Below are 17,175 nucleotides of genomic sequence, written 5' to 3' on the forward strand. Positions count from 1 at the left end.
GCTGGCACACGGTTTGTGGCAAGTTTGCAAGGACCCATTTTTCTGGGTTTTTTTTTTTTTTTGTCCAACGTCTTTCACCAGGAAGTTCAGACGGTCCTCGACTTACGACCGGTCGCTTAGTGACTGCTTGAAGTTATAACAAAGCTATGTACGACCTGATTTTGAAGGTGTGCACGTGCGCACACACGGAGCCACGTGATTGTATTCAGGGGTGGGCGGGTGGGTGGGGACTTGGCAACGGGCTTGCCTGTACGGGCATTTGCAGTGTCCTGCGGTCACATGACCCCAATTTCCAATGTTTTTTGGGTGGTTTCTGGCCTTTACTTCCTGAAACTGGCAAAAAAAAAACAACACCCACTGGATAAAACTGATTTGCTTAATGACTGCGGTATTTGCTTAATGCCCGTCCTAAAAAAAAAATGCCAGACAAATTGAATTGTCATGTGACGCCTCAGCTTATGACCAAAATGGCTTACGGCCATAATCCCCAGCTTAATTATGGTCATAAATTGAGGACTGTCTGTAAGCATGTTTCTTTTATTTTCATTCACCGTGTGGATTGATACCGCCGCCAGTCTCGCCTGTCAGAGACCAGGAAAAGAATAAAAAAAGGAAGGGGACAAAAGAGAAGATGGAGAAGTGAGCAGAGGGCAGAAGAGGAACAAAATGGCAGCTGAGCTCAGTCTGATCCCGTGTTTTCCAACCTTTATCTTTAATGGAAAAACCCAAGAAACTAAAATCAAACTCATCGAGAGACGGCGAATCCACTTTATTAACAGGAAATGTACAACTTTGAGGAGTCTTAATTATTAGCCAGAATTATTTGGGTCTGATAAATTAGACAACAGTTTTAAAACCAATGGGAAGGAAGGAAGGAAGGAAGGAAGGAAGGAAGGAAGGAAGGAAGGAAGGAAGGAAGGAAGGAAGGAAGGAAGGAAGAAGGGAGGAAGGAAGGGAGGAAGGAAGGGAGGGAGGGAGGGACAAATAGGGAAAGAAACAAAGGAAGGAGGGAAAGAAGAAGAAGGAGAGAGAAGGAAGGAAAGAAGGAAAAATAGGGAGAGAAGAGAAAGAGAAAGGAAGGAAGGAATGGAAGGAAGGAAGGAAAAATAGGGAGAGAAGAAAGAGAGAGAAAGAAAAGAAAGCAAGCAAGAAAGGGGAGAGATGGAAGGAAGGAAAGAAGGAAAAATAGGGAGGAGAAAGAAAAAAAGAAGAAGGGAAGGAGGGGAGGGCGGAATGGAAGGAAGTAAAGAAAGAAAAACGGAGAGAAGAGAAAGAAAGAAAAGAAAGGAAGGAAGGAAGGAAGGAGGGGGAGGGATGGAAAGAAGGAAAGAAGGAAAAATAGGGAGAGAACAAAAAGAAGGAGAGAAAGGAAGGAAGGAAGGAAGAAGTTGAAGGAAGGAAGGAAAAATAGCGGGAGAAGAAAGAGAGAGAAAAGAAAGCAAGAAAAAAAGGAGAGAGATGGAAGAAAGAAGGATAAATAGGGAGAGGAGAAAGAAAAAAGGAAGGAAGAAAGGAAGGAAGGAGGGAAAGAAAGAAAAATCAGGAGAGAAGAGAGAAAAGAAAGGAACAAAGAAAGAAAGGGAGGGAGGAGGGGGAGGGATGGAAGGAAGGAAAGGAGGAAAGATAGGGAGAGAAAAAGAAAGAAAGAAAGAAAGAAAGAAAGGAAGGAAGGAAGGAAGAAAGAAAGAAAGAAAGAAAGGAAGGAAGGAAGGAAGAAAGAAAGGAAGAAAGAAAGAAAGAAAGAAAGAAAGAAAGAAAGAAAGAAAGAAAGAAAGAAAGAAAGAAAAAGAAATTTACTATTTACAAGGCAGCTGCTTTCTCAAGCGGGCAAACCGTCTTCCTGTTTCTTCAACATTTCTGCAATTGGAGGGGGGAGAGGGAGGGGGGGGAGGGGGAGGCCGAGGTCCCAGGCCCGGGATCTCCCCCGCAGGTCCCTTTTTCTCCTGCTCTGAGGAAGCCCATAAAAGCAGGGAGGTCCCGGTTACGCCTTCCTTGACCAAGACTTTCACAAGCAGAAGGCGAGGGCAAACATTGCTCAGCCTGGATCGCAACCAACCGGGGCAAAAGGGACAAGGCTACGGCAGGCAGGCACCGTGCCCCACTTCCGGGGCGCTTGAAGGGCCCTTCGCTTTGAGGGCGCAGGCACGGGGTCAGCCACTAGCGGTCTGCAGGCCTCCCTCAAATCCCCTGAATTGGCAAACCCAGCTCAACGGGATCCACGCCATCCGAGGAAAAAGAAACCCCCCCTTGCCTTAAAAAAAACCCATCCAATCTCCAGCAACCGCAGGAATTTGGGGGAAGGAGGAACCTCGCGCCCCCTCCCGCTTCCCCCCCCCCTTCCCCGTGCCTTCCTGTTTTTTAACTGACGCATTGCAAAGCTGCCCAGATTTGGTGGGGTTCCCTTGCATGGAGTGATAGATATCCTGGCCAAAAAAAAAAAAAATTGGAGTGTAGGGCTTCCCAAAACTTGACCTCTGGAAAGCAAAAAAAAAAAAAAGAGAGAGAAAGCTAGTTGCTTTCAACACCCTGGGCCATTCCAGATCCGGAACGTCTCAGCATCCAAGGAAGGAAAAAAAAAGGATCTTTAAAAAAAAAAAGATCCAGGAATTCAGGAAGTTAAAAAGAAGAAAAAAAAAAAGCTTGGTCCACTTCGGACAAGTGAAGGGCAGAGGAAGCAAATATATATATATATATTTTTAATTAAACAAAATCAGCAGGCAGGAGTTTTAAAAAGCACAGCGACGCACAAAGAACAAACAAGGGCCGGGCACATTCTGTGCTGACTTTGGAAAACACAGCAGCCTCCAGTGTGGTTTTAAAAAAAAAAAATCTGGAATGTTTCATCCTGATGAAAACCACCAGCTAATTAAAATTTGGCTGGAGGAAGACGTTTGTTTGGACCGAATCCGAGGGAGGTTGAGATCTGGATGAATCTCGGCAGGGATCTTCGCTTGGGTCAGGGTGGCTGGTGAAAAGGGACCAGACAGACGATCATCGCAGAAAAAGGGTGTGTGTTTGTATGTGTGCGTGTGTGCGTGTGTGCGTGTGTGTGTTAAGGATTGCCTCACCAAAGGTGAGGAGATGAGAGCAGAGGGGGAGAAAAGCCAACCAGATAATTACGAATTTATCAAGTGGGGCCGATGAATGACACATGAATTTTGAGGTTTGTTTCTCCCATCTAAAGGACTTGTAGCCGTTTCTGAAATTGACTTGAGATTTCTTCTGGAATTGACGCTTTCCGAAACTTGACCCAAAGAGTTTTGTTCGGAGCTAGTTAAAAGACTGCCTATGTCACTTTTTTTCACGGCAACTTTTTAAGTTGTGTGGACTTCAATTACCCAGAATTCCCCAGCCAGCAAAGCTGGCTGGGGAATTCTAGGAATTGAAATCCACAACAGTTCAAACTTGCAGAGGTGGAGAAACCCTGCTTTGTGTCAGGAAGCTGGTATAAAGCCACCACTCAGTTAATGCTGGAAAACAGCTCGGAGGGGGGGGGGAGGAAAAGCACCCATTGAAAGAGGAAGACGTGGGGGGTCTACGAAGACACAGACCCCACTCCTCCTGGGGAAAAAAAAAAGTCTGCATCCGGAACGTCACATAAGGAAATTCCAACTTGCACAGACCGAGGTCAGCCGTCCTTAAAAAAAAAAAAAAAAGACACCCTTGCACAAATTTCTGGGATCTCATTGCTGAGATAAAAACCTTGGAAAAATGTCAACCTCCTGTCAAAGATGAGGAGCCCCCTGCGATTTGGGGGCTTGCTCGAATTCATCGGGGGGGGAGACCTACAGACAGGCCACAGGTCACCGGGAAAAAGGAAGCAGCTACAGGGCTGGTTTTTTTTTTTTTTGGGCTACCTGGAAAGGCTTTCGGTGCGTTAAGCACACCCCCTGCAAGCAGCCATGAGCTTGGACCACGACGCCTTCAGAAGTTGGGAGAACAAGATGGCTGGGTACCAGCTAGAGTCTCTTCTTGATCAATTTTTCCAGTTTGCGAATCCGGGAAGATTCCTGCTCGGGCGTGGGGGCGGTCAAGGAGAGGCAGCCACCAGCTTCAGCGCCCGAGGGAAGAGCCGGAAGCCTCTGACGGAATAAGTCCAACATGCTGCTTTGCTCGCTTCGCTTGAGACCCTGTGGAGACACGGGGGGGGGGAGGCAGAGGGAGGAAGAGGAGGTGGTCACCGTAGGCAGAACTCAGCAGCCACCTTTGCCCTCAAAGCGTGAGCTAAGAGGGCCTTCAAGGCTGTGGTTTACGGTTTCGTGCTGGATGGAGAAGGCCATACAGAAAGAAAGTGGACAAGGGGATGGTAAGGATGGGTTGTGTCCCTGCAGAACATCTGGAAGGCATGTCCAAGAGCCTGGAAAACGTGTGCCCATCGGAACATCTAGAAGACACACACACACACACACCGGCATAAGACATGCCTCCAGCACAACTGGAAAACACACCCAGAACATGGGGAAGACGTGCCTACGGAACATCTAGAAGACAGGCCCCAGAGCATTTGGGAGACAGGCCCCAGAACATTTGGGAGACAGGCCCCAGAACCTCTGGGAGACATATCTCCAGGATGTCTGAATGGCACGCCCCAGAACTTCCAAGACGGGTCTCCAGAACACCTGCAAGACACAAACCATCGCATCTGGAAGACAGAACATTTGGAAGATGGGCCTCCAGAACATCTGGAAGATTGCCCATAGCATTTGGAAGGTGCACCTCCAGAAAATCTGGAAGACTCAAGCCATAATATCTGGAAGACACAAATCAGAACATCTGGAAGACTCAACCCGTACCATCTGAAAGGTGCAAACCAGAACATCTGGAAGACTCAAATCCGTAACATCTGGAAGGCACAAATCAGAACATCTGGAAGGCGCTCCTCCAGATACATCAAGATGGCAACCTACCTGGGATATTTGACAGCTGCCGTCCTTCAAAGCCACTCATAACTTAAAGGGATGTCAGGAAAGTTGAGTTTCACGGAATCAAAATGTTTGTAAAATGAAGTATATTAGGGCGAGTTCGGGCAGACTGACTTGTCTTCTTTTTATCCAGATGTGCTAGGGGTGGAACCAAATTGATCCTGGATAATCTGTCCTTCAACACTCATCTTCCCAATTTATTTTTCCTACTCTCCAGAACAAGGGGACTAACTCTGGCTTTTCTCGCTGCTCGCGTGCCCTGGCACCCTGCTCACCTTCATCTCCAGAATCTTCTGGAATGTGTCCGTGGTACAGTCGGAGAGGAGTTTGATGTAGTTGTCCACAAAGACCACAGCGGGCTCATGGGGGGCCATCACCACCTGCAAGGACAGAAGAGCAGCTGGTGACCAGAATGCAGCATTGCAGGCTGACTCTGCCGACTGCCAGCAGTTCGATCCTGACCGGCACAAGGTTGACTCAGCCTTCCGTCCTTCCGAGGCGGATAGAATGAGGACCCAGATTGTTTTTAGTTTTTTTTGGGGGGGACGCAAGATTCTGACTCTGTAAACCGCTTAGAGAGGGCCATAAAGCACTGGGAAGCCGTGTAAGTGAGAAGTTTGTCGTGAGTTTTGCCCCATTTTATGACTTTATTGCCCCAGTTGTTAAGTGAATCACTGCAGTGCTTAAGTCAGTAACCCGGTTGGTTAAGTGACTCCGGCTTCCCCACTGACTTCGCTTGTCAGAAGGTCGCAAAAAGGGGATCACGTGACCTGGAACGCTGCGACCGTCGTAAATATGAATCAGTGGCCAAGCGTCTGACTTTTGATGGCTGGGAGGGGAGGGGCGCTGCGACGGTCCTAAGGGTGGAAAAAACGTCACCGTTCGCTTTTTTTTTTTCCCCGGCGCCGTTACAATTCCGAACCTGTCTTTATATAAACCGCTGTCAAGTCGAGGACCACCACTTTGGCTTTTAAGGGGCTGAATTCTAACCCCCGTGAGGAAGCCCTTGCGGCGTTTCGCATCCGATTCCAGCCTCTTTCCGGGTTTTTCAAGAAGAGCTTCTGCATTTCGGCCTCCCAGCGGCCAAACCCAGAATGTGAGAAGCCGCTAAAAACGAGTGTTTGCGTGTGTGTGTGTGTATGGGGGGGGAATGCAAAGGGCAATTTGCTGCAACCTCCCCTGTCCCCACCCAGGCACGAAGCAGCTGTCGCCAGCCTTGCCGAGGATCTAATTGGAAAATCCATCCTGGGAGAAGCTCCACTCCGGAAGGGAGGAAAGGAATTTGGAGAAGGACTCTGCGGGTCGGTTGCCTTTAAAAGTGAGGGGCAGCTCAACAAGCCCACAACTGGGGGTGCAGAGTAAGGGGAAGAGAGCCAGTTTGGTCTAGTGCACGGGTCGGCAACCTTGGCTCTTTTATGACTCGCGGACTTCAATTCCCAGAATTCCAGAGCCAGCTATGCTGGCTCGGGAATTCTGGGAGTTGAAGTCCGCGAGTCATAAAAGAGCCAAGGTTGCCGACCCCTGGTCTAGTGCACCGGTAGGCAACCTCGGCTCTTTTATGACTCATGGACTTCAACTCCCAGAATTCCTGAGCCAGCTTGGCCAGCCAAGCTGGCTCAGGAATTCTGGGAGCTGAAGTCCATGACTCATAAAAGAGCCGAGGTTGCCTACCCCTGGCTCGTGCAGTGATGGCAAACCTTTTAGAGACCAAGTGCCCAAACTGCAACCCAAAACCCACTTATATATCGTCGGGTGCCGGGGAGGCGTGGCCCATTGGGTGGGCGTGGCCCATTGGGTAGGCGTGGCTGCGGTGTTAACGGCAAACTGGGTGGGACTAAAAAGTGCAATCAATCAATTCCAACTTTGCGAGAACTTTCGAGAAGTTGCAATTGATTGATTGATTGAAACTGGGGGGTTTTTTTGCACATGGCAGCAGAGGCCTAAAGCGAAAAGGTTTTATTAAACCCAGCTGAAGGCCTAAGACTGGGGCGACGGGACGTGTGCCCACAGAGAGGGCTCTGCGTGCCACCTGTGGCACGCGTGCCATAGGTTCGCCACCACGGGTCTAGTGCAAGGGTAGGCAACCTTGGTTCCTTCATGACTCGTGGACTTCGACTCCCAGAATTCCTGAGCCAGCATGGGGGAATTATAGCCCCTTCATGACTTGTGGACTTCAACTCCCAGAATTCCTGAGCCAGCCATGCTGAGGGGAAAGGGAGGGGTTTCCAAGCTGAGCCATGCTGGCTCAGGAATTCTGGGAGTTGAAGTCCTCGAGTCATAAAAGAGCCAAGGTTGCCTACCCAGGGTCTAGTGCAAGGGTCCCAAACTGGTACCAGGCCACGGCATGCCAGCAACCGGTCCACACAAACAAGCAAAGCCCCATCCATGGGATGTAGGCAGCACACGAAACCACAAACTTTCTACACGGAAACAGGGCCCAAAAGGTTTGGGACTTCTAGTCTAGTGGCTAAAACACCAGGCTAGAAATGGGGAGATGGTGAGTTCTAGTCCTGACTTAGGATGAAAGCCGGCTGGGTGACTTTGGGCCAATCACCAGGAGACAGTGAGTTCTAGTCCCGCCTTAGGTATGGAAGCTGGCTGGTTGACTTTGGGCCAATCACCAGGAGACGGTGAGTTCTAGTCCTACCTTAGGCACGAAAGCCGACTGGTTGACTTTGGGCCAATCACCAGGAGATGGTGAATTCTAGTCTTGCCTTAGGCACGAAAGCCGGCTACTCACAGGGTGGTTGTTGTGGGAAAAATAGGAACAGGAAGGAGTATTAGGTATGTTTGCTGCCTTTGAGTTATTTGTAAAGACAATAAGGGCAACCAACCAACAAATAAAATCTGTCCTACAAGGCGGCTTCAGCCAGGCAGTCAGCCCCTTCCTTCCTCAGAAATTCTTCGGAGGGTAAGCCGGTCTAGAGGCAACAAAAGGTCTACCTTGAGGATCATCTCGGCCCGCGTCATGCCCTTGACCACGATCTTCGTGTAGCTGGCAGGAGCCTTCCTCACCACCTGCGAGCCGATGGACGGCAAATCTAGCAAGACCATTTTCAGCGAGTGAGTGTCCAGCAGCAGCTGAAGCAGATAAGAAGAGTGATGATGAAATGACATTTTATATACTAGCCACTCACAGATAAACAGAGACCAAACCCCACTCCCTACTAGCACTGATGAGGTTACCTAGCTGGGTCACAAAATGTCTGCAAAAAACCAACCAAGCTCAGAGAGCATCAAAGACACCACATATTTCTCACTCTCTTGTCTGTCTGTCTGTCTGTCTGTCTCTGTCTGTCTATCTATCTATCTATCTATCTATCTATCTATCTATCTATCTATCTATCTATTTGCATATCTATCATTTATCTCGATCTCTCTCAATCTATCATCTCTCTATCTCTCTCCATCCTTATCTATCATTTCTCTCTCATCTCTCTCTTTCTATATATCTATTATCTATCATCTATATATATCTCTCTCCATCCTTATCTGTCCAATATCTCTCTCATAACATGTCCGTCCATCTATCTATCTATCTATCTATCTATCTATCTATCTATCTATCTATCTATCTATCTATCTATCTATCTATCTATCCATCCATCCATCCATCCATCCATCCATCCATCCATCCATCAACAGTATCTATCTATAATCAACGTTGAGTATGCTGGTAATGAAATATCTGCAAGAAGACCCCCAAGCTCAGAGAACACCAAGGACCCCACAGTCCTCCTCCTCTTCCTCCCACCTCTTCCTCCTCCTCCCCACAATCCCCACTCCTTTTTTAGCACTGATGATGTTACCTAGTTGGGTCATGAAATATCTGCAGGAAAACCACCCAGCTCAGAGAGCACCAGGGACCCCACAGGACTCCTCCTCCTCCTCTCCACAAACCCCCCTCCCTTCTAGCACTGATGAGGTTACCTAGTTGGGTCATGAAACGTCTGCAAGAACCCCACCAACACCCGAGGTCATCTAATGACCTTCTTTATTACCACCACAACGTGCCAGCCTCAGTTACAGTTGTAAGTTGAGGACTATGGTGGTAATTGCAAATAAAAGAAAAAGCAAGAAATTTGCAAGATTGTGGGTGTTTTTTTTTTCCCCTTTGGATTTTCAAGGTGCCGATCCTCATGAGGTTGAGGAATCTAGCAAGGTGGCAGGTAGTCCGAGGGAGGGGCTGCTACTCGGAGGGCAAAGAGGGGACTGTCTGGTGGGGAGGAAGAGGGCGAAGGCAGACCCTAACCCTAGCGGTTCACGGAGTATATCTATGCAGGAAGTCCTCAACTTACCGCTATTCGTCTAGCGACCGTTTGACGTTACAGCGGCACTGGAAGAAGTGATTTATGACCATTCTTCACACTTATGAGCACTGTGGCATCCCCGTGGTCACGTGATCAAAATTCAGACAGTTGGTAACTGACTTGTATTTATGACGGTCGCAGTGTCCCGGGGTCATGTGATCCCCTTTTGCCACCTTCTGACAAGCAAAGTCAATGGGGAAGCCAGATTCACTTAAAAACCATGTAATAATAATAATAATGATGATGATGATGATGATGATGATGATGATAATAGTTGGAAGGGACCTTGGAGGTCATCTAGTCCAACCCCCTGCTCAGGCAGGAAGCCCTATACCATTTCAGACAAATGGCTGTCCAGTCTCTTCTTAAAGACTTCCAGTGTTGGAGCATTCACAGCTTCTGGAGGCAGGTTGTTAATAATAATAATAAAGTTGGAAGGGACCTTGGAGGTCATCTAGTCCAACCCCCTGCTCAGGCAGGAAGCCCTATACCATTTCAGACAAAATGTTATCCAATCTCTTCTTGAAAACATCCAGTGTTGGAGCATTCACCGCTTCTGGAGGCAGGTTGTTCCACTGGTTAACTGTTCTAACTGTCAGGAAATTTCTCCTTAGTTCTAGGTTGCTTCTCTCTTTAGTTAGTTTCCATCCGTTGCTTCTTGATTAGCTTAACAACTGCAGGGATTCACTTAACAACGGTGGCAAGCAAGGTCGTAAAATGGAGCAAAATTCGCTTAACAACTGTCTCTGTCAGCAACAGAAATTTTGAGCTCAATTGTGGTCGTTAAGTCAAGGATTATCTGTAGTTATGTAGATCCCCAACCTTTTGGGCGCCACCAGGGACCGGTTCCGCGGAGAGAGGTTTTTCCGAGGACCAGAGGGGCGCGTGGTTTTGTGTACTGCCTGCATCCCGCGGATGGGGCTTTGCTTGTTTGTGCGGACCGGTTGCTGGCATGCCGCGGCCCGGTACCGGTCCATGGACCGGGGCTTGGGGACCCCTGATGTAAAGAGGGTTTTTTTTGTTTAAAGTCTGGCAAGATTCTGTCTGTAGGCGGACAACCATGAAGGAATTACTCAGAAGTCACTTTATTGTGTCGTTCTTGGTTCTTTAGACCCAACCTTTAGCCTTCAAAGAGAAGATTCACAGGAAAGCCACAACTCACAATAGCGATGATGGATGAAGAGCCCGTCGTTTTATAAAAGCACTACAGCTGTCAAACAAATATTATTAAGCTATCCGTGCCTGGGATGACTGTGAATTAAACGTTGGAATGCAATAAGGAAAAAAAAAATATATCTTTGTCTCCTGTACTTGTAAGCCACAGCCCTGGGCGTGTGTAAGTGGATTGTAAAACCATTAAGAGATTATAAATACCGGGAGGTTGAGAAACCTGAAACTTGCTTTTCACTATCTTTTAAGTTAAATAAAACAAGGGATAACTAGATGTTACTGGATGATAACTGGAGGCGACACTCCTTGTTTCTAGAGTTAGTCATATCTAGGTAGTGTGGGATTAAATCCTACCTGTGAGTTTTATCTCTTCTGGGAAGACATAAATTTGGTATTGGTAGTCCTCGACTTAGGACTGCAATTCAGACAAACATTTCTGCTGCTAAGCAAGACAGTTGTAAAGTGAGCTTGGCCCCATTTTGCAATCATTCTGGTCATAGTTGTTAAGTGAATCACTGCAGTTTTTAAGTTAGTAACATGGCTGTTAAGCGGATCTGGCCTCCCCATTGACTCGGCTTGTGGGAAGGTTGCAAAAGTGGATCACGCGAACCCGGGACACTGCAACCGTCGTAAGTACAGGCCAGTTGCCAAGCATCTGAATTTTGATCACGTGGGGGATGCTGCAACGGCGGTCGTAAGTGTTAAAAACCAGTCACTTTTTGCAGTGCCGTTGTTAACTCTGAATGGTTGTAAGTCAAGGATTCATAATGTTTCTCAGCCTTGACAACCTTAAGTTAGGTGGATTTCAACACCTCCTAGACTTTTCAACAAATTTGGGATGTGCCACCCATTAAATCCTCATTAAATCTTTCTAGCACCAACCTGGGCCAAGGTGCCAGGCTGTTTCAATTCATTCCTAAGAGTTTTTCCCGACGCACCTGAGACCTCCCTAATGAAATACAAAACACACCGGTAAAGGAGAATATTTGTAGCTCAGGGTTGAAATGCGGGGTCTTTGCTGCTCTCTGAGCTGGGTGGTTTTCTTGCAGACGTTTCATGACCCAACTAGGTACCGTCATCAGTGCTAGAAGGGAGGGTGATTTGTGGAGAGGAGGAGGAGGAGGAGGAGGAGAAGGAGGAGGAAGAGGAGGAGGAGGAGGAGGAGGAGGAGGAGGAGGAAGAATGATGGGTCCTCGGTGCTGGGTGATTTTCTTGCAGACGTTTCATGACCCAACTAGGTACCGTCATCAGTGCTTGATGGTTGGTCTGGTATTAATCCTGGGGTTAATCTCTGCATATCTGGGTGTGGATCCAACAGTCCAACAGTAAACAATACCCCATTCACCAAGAACACTCCCAACAACGACAGGGCAAGTATTTCAACAGGGAGAAAATCCCTGTCCCTACTAACTGATAACGTTCCCTAGTTGGGTCATGAAAGGTCTGCAAGAAAACCACCAAGCTCAGAGAGCACCAAGGACCCCACAGTCCTCCTCCTCCTCCTCCTCCTCCTCTCTGCAAACCCCCTCCATTCTAGCCCTGATGACATTACCTAGCTGGGTTATGTAACGTCTGCAAGAAGACCCCCCAAGCTCAGAGAGCACCAAGTACCCCACAGTCCTCCTCCTCCTCCTCCTTTGTTCCCCTTTCTTCTTCTCTGACACTCTGCAAACTCCATTCTCTTCTAGCCCTGATGATGTTCCATAGCTGGTTCATGAAACGTCTGCAAGGAAACCAGCAAACTCAGAGAGCACCAAGGACCCCACAGCTGCCCTCCTCCTCCTCCTCCTCCCGCCCTCAAACCCCCCCTCCCTTCTAGCCCTGATGATGTTACCTAGCTGGGTCATGAAACGTCTGCAGGAAAACCACCCAGCTCAGAGACCCGCAAGGACCCCTCAAACACAAACGTGATCTTGCTGTGATTGTTAAGTGTTATTCAGCCAACGGTTCCAGATGGTCTAAAAACAGTTTTTTTTGGGGGGGGGAAAAAAGCCAATTTCCTGAGCCCACCTCCCCCCTGTTGCTTGCCAACCACACCTTTCCCCACTTGGATTCTCACCTGTTCGGCCCCCACCATGCTGATCGGCTTGCACTTGAAAAGGTGGTTAATAAACTTGGGGATGAAACAGCTGCAGGAAAGAAGGGAAGAAATGAAAGACGGCCCCGTTCTCCGTCAGGCTCACAAGGAAAAACAGGTTTCTTTCCTCCAGTCACAGTTTCTCAATCTTGCCCACTGTTAAGGTGAGCGGACGTCGACTTTGCCGGCTGGGGAATTCTGGGAGTTGGAAGTCCAGCCACCATTTTGCGGTGGCCAAGATTGAGCGAATAACAGAACGACGAGAGTTGGAAGGGACCTTGGAGGTCTTCCCAGTCCAAACCTCTGCCCAGGCAGAAAAGCCATTTCAGACAGACGACCTCTTCTTAAAAACCTTCCAGTGTTGGAGCGTTAAATTGATTAAATTAAATGAACGCTGTGTAGACATTAAAGCATATTCACCCAATTGAGCACCGGCAAATGTGCCTGGTTTGAATGACACAGTTAACAGCTTGTTTTTAAACTGACTTGTTTTGAAAATTCCCCGGGAGGAGAGAGAATTTGCAAGACCCCCGAAGACTCTTTTCTAATGGAGAAGGACACAAATTTATTTATTTATTATTTTATTTTAATTCCATTTATATCCCGCCCTTCTCCGAAGACTCAGGGCGGCTTACAAGCTTAGCAGTAGCCTTCATTCTATGTATATGCCTGCTTATTAGGGCTTTCACACACATACACCCCAAGTGGCATTATTACAAAGTCAGCTTAATTGCCCCCAACAATCTGGGTCCTCATTTTACCTACCTGGGAAGGATGGAAGGCTGAGTCAACCTTGAGCCTGGTGGGACTCGAACCTGCACTAATAGCAGGCAGCTGGTGTTACTTAAGGAGGCATTAGCCCACTGCTCCACCAAGGCTCCAAATCCAATTTTTAAAACCGTGGCCGAGAATAATTACTCTATACAGGTAGTTCTTGACTTATATAACAGCAATTTGGGACCATAATTACTGTTGCTAAGCAGGACGGCTGTTCAATCCGCCGCAACTGATTTTACGATTTTTTTTTGGTCATGGTTGCTAAGCGAGACACGGCAGTTGTTAAGCGAATCATGTGGTTGTTAAGCAAAGGTAGCCTCCTCCGTTGACTTTGCTTGTCGGAGTTGGCTGGGAACGTCACAAATAGAGGTCACGTGACAGTCTGGGACGTCGCAATTGTTGTAAAAACAAAGGTAGTCCTCAACTTACAACAGTTCATTTAAGGACCGTCTGAAGTTACCAACAGCACTGAAAAAAGCGACTCAGGACTTTTTCACACTTATGACCGTCGCAGCATTCCCCCGTGGTCATCGGATCAAAATTCACTGACTCGTGTTTGTGATCCCCTTTGGGGACCTTCTGGCATGCAAAGTCAATGGGGGAAGCCGGATTCACTTAAATGACCGTGTTGCCAATTGAACGACTGAAGCGATTCATTTAACGACGGTGACGAGGAAGGTCGTAAAACGGGACAAAACTCACTGAACCAATGTCTCGCTGGGCAACAGAAATTCTGGGCTCAGTTGATCATGGGACACGAGATGCTGCTGCGTTGGTCGTAAGTACGAGGACCGGTCATAAGTACGAGGACCGGTCGTAAGTCTCACACACACCCCCAAGTCCCGTTGTAGTTTTGATTGTAAGTTGAGGACTATCTGTATTCGGAAGGAATTCCCTTCTTCCCTGTGGCCAAACTGCCTGTTCCTTAATTGCAGCCCGAGCGAGGGACTTACTTAGCAAACTTGATGCAAAACTGGGTGAAATATTTCCGAGTGGAGGCCAGGTTGTCACGGATGATGGGGACGTTCTGCTTGATGTGCAAGATGACCGACGTGACGTAGGGGCTCTGGTCCCCAACGTGCTCCACGTTTTGCCACTGCATCTGTCAAAGTCAAATAAACAACGAAAAGAAAAGAAAGACGGAGGCAGCTCAACCCAAACCTGGATAGTTTAGAGAGTTATTGTAGGCATCCCCCCAGGCTGCAGAATTTACAGGATGTAATAATAATAATAATAATAATGAAGAAGAAGAAGAAGAAGAAGAAGAAGAAGAAGAAGAAGAAGAAGAAGAAGAAGAAGAAGAAGAAGAAGAAGAAGAAGAAGAAGAAGAAGAAGAAGAAGAAGAAGAAGAAGAAGAAGAAAAGAAGAAGAAGAAGAAGAAGAAGAAGAAGAAGAAGAAGAAGAAGAAGAAGAAGAAGAAGAAGAAGAAGAAGAAGAAGAAGAAGTTGTTGGAAGGGACCTTGGAGGTCATCTAGTCCAACCCCTGCTCAGGCAGGAAACCCTGGCTTATACCATTTCAGACATATGGCTGTCCAGACGCTTCTTAAAGATTTCCAGTGCTGGAGCATTCACAGCTTCTGAAGGCAGGTTGATGATGATGATGATTTATTTATTTATTTATTTAATTAATTAATTTAATTTAATTTATATACCGCCCTTCTCCCGAAGGACTCAGGGCGGTGTACAGGGCAATGCAATAAATGATGATGATGATAATAATAATAATAATAATAATAATAATAATAATAATAATAATAATAATAATAATAATAATAATAAAAGTTGGAAGGGACCTTGGAGGTTATCTAGTCCAACCCCCTGCTCAGGCAGGAAACCCTATACCATTTCAGACCAATGGCTGTCCAGTCTCTTCTTAAAAACCTCCAGTGTTGGAGCATTCACAGCTTCTGCAGGCAGGTTGTTACACTGGTTATTTGCCCTAACTGTCAGGAAGTTTCTCATTATTATGCCTATTATTATTATAATTCTCTGTTCAACAACAATGTGGCGCCACAGCTTCCAGTTCTTCAGCTGGCACTGCCCTTTCTTCACATCACCTTCTTCCTTAAATCCTAGGGTGTCGTAACGTGGCAGCATAGCCGTTATTTATTTATTTTATTTTTATCCTGCCTTTATAACTTTGCAAACAACTCTAGGCAGCAAAGATATCTAATATTCCTTCTTCCTCCTCTGTTCCCCACAACAGCCCTGTGAGGTAGGTGAGTAATCAGAGTCACCCAGTTTTAATTCAAGGCGGGAAAAAATATCCAACACATCTTCCTCCTATTTTCCCCATAACAACAACCTTGTGAAGTTGGTCGGGCTGGCCCAGGGTCACCCAGCCAGCTTTCATGCCTAAGGCGGGACTAGAACTCACCGCCTCCTGGTGATTGGCTCAAAGTCACCCAGCTGGCTTTCAAGCCTAAGGTGGAACTAGAACTCACTGTCTCCTGGTGATTGGCCCAAAGTCACCCAATTGGCTTTCCTAGCTAAGGTGGAACTACAACTCACCGTCTCCTGGTGATTGTCCCAAAATCCTCCGGCCAGCTTTCTTCTGTAAAATGGGATTAGAATTTACCATCTCCTTCATAAGGTGGGACTAGAATTCTCCTGGTCTCTAAGCTAGCACTTTAACCACTATACTAAACTGGCTAGTACAAATGTGCAGATCCAGGCATCTTGGTTTTTTGCAATTGACTGATGAAAATTTGGTCAATGCCCAGATTTTTTTCATGCACCATCCAAGGTTTTTTTGGCATGGCACCCACTATTCAAATAACCACTTCAGCACCACAGCCATAACCTTCCAACTCAGATTTCCAGACCTCTTTGCTTTTTTGATCTCCTCCAATTCTTTTTATCTTCTATTCTACAATCGCTGGTATTGCCACATCAATTAATTACACCCATTATTATTGTTTTTAAAAACCTTCATTGCAACAAGGATGGGGAAGCATACAAGACCCTTGCTTCTCCAGGTTAAGCATATTTGCAGCGAGGGGCGGAGGCGAGGTGGGCCAGAGCGTAAACTTTTAAAATTCTATATTTATTGTATGCATCCTAACCTCCTTACAGCTAAGTCCTCGACTTACAACCGTTCATTGAGTGAGTGTTCAGAGTTACAACAGCAGTGAAAAAAGCGACTTATGATTGTTTTTTCACACTTATAACCGTTGCAGCATCCCCAGGGTCACATGATCAAAGTTCAGACGCTCAGCAGCTGACTCATATTTATGATGCTTGCAGTGTCCCGGAGTCACATGATCCCCTTTTGCCACCTGACAAGCAAAGTCAACATGGAAGCCAGATTCACTTAACGACGGTGTTACTAATCTAATAATTGCAGTGGCACACTTAACAAGGGTGGCAAGAAAGGTTGTAACATGGGACAAAACTCACTTCAGAAATGTCTCACTTAGCAACATTAATTTAATTGTGGTCGTAAGTCGAGGACTACCTGTATAAATTCTCTTTCTTTCTCACCATCTGTCTCTCTATCACCTCTTTCTGTCTGTCTCTCCTCTCTCTCCTCTCTCAATTGGGGTCATATGTCGAGGACTCCCTGTATAATTCTCTTTCTTTCTCACCATCTCTCTCTCTCTCCCTCCCTCCTCTCTCCATTGTGGTTGTATGTCGAGGACTCCTGTACTTCCTAATTTAATATCTGCGCAAGAGCGGAAAAAGTGCTAGGCTGCATTAACAGAGGGATAGAATCAAGATCAAGTGAAGTACTAATACCACTTTACAATGCCTTGGTAAGGCCACACCTGGAATACTGCATCCAGTTTTGGTCACCACGATGTAAAAAAGATGTTGACACTCTAGAAAGGGTGCAGAGAAGAGCAACAAAGATGATTAGGGGGCTGGAGGCTAAAACATATGAGGAACGGTTGCTGGAAATGGGTCTGTCTAGTTTAAT

At 46.9% G+C, this 17,175-nt stretch overlaps 1 protein-coding gene across 2 annotated transcripts in view; it reads right to left on the reverse strand.

Moving 5' to 3' along the window:
* Nucleotides 1–748: 748 nt before the first annotated feature.
* VPS53 (VPS53 subunit of GARP complex) overlaps nt 749–17,175 on the reverse strand; it is a 70,555-nt gene continuing 54,128 nt past the window's right edge. For both annotated transcript variants that reach the window (XM_083379708.1, XM_083379707.1), the window contains exons 18-22: nt 14,210–14,358; nt 12,462–12,531; nt 7,866–8,003; nt 5,198–5,302; nt 749–4,130 (exon numbers count right to left, since the gene is read on the reverse strand). In XM_083379708.1, the coding sequence (XP_083235834.1) occupies nt 3,960–4,130; nt 5,198–5,302; nt 7,866–8,003; nt 12,462–12,531; nt 14,210–14,358 (633 nt within the window). In that variant the 3' untranslated portion in view covers nt 749–3,959. The remainder of the gene's footprint in view (nt 4,131–5,197; nt 5,303–7,865; nt 8,004–12,461; nt 12,532–14,209; nt 14,359–17,175) is intronic.

The sequence above is a fragment of the Vipera ursinii genome, assembly GCF_947247035.1.
Source record: "Vipera ursinii genome assembly, chromosome: 1".
Classification (NCBI taxonomy): domain Eukaryota; kingdom Metazoa; phylum Chordata; class Lepidosauria; order Squamata; family Viperidae; genus Vipera; species Vipera ursinii.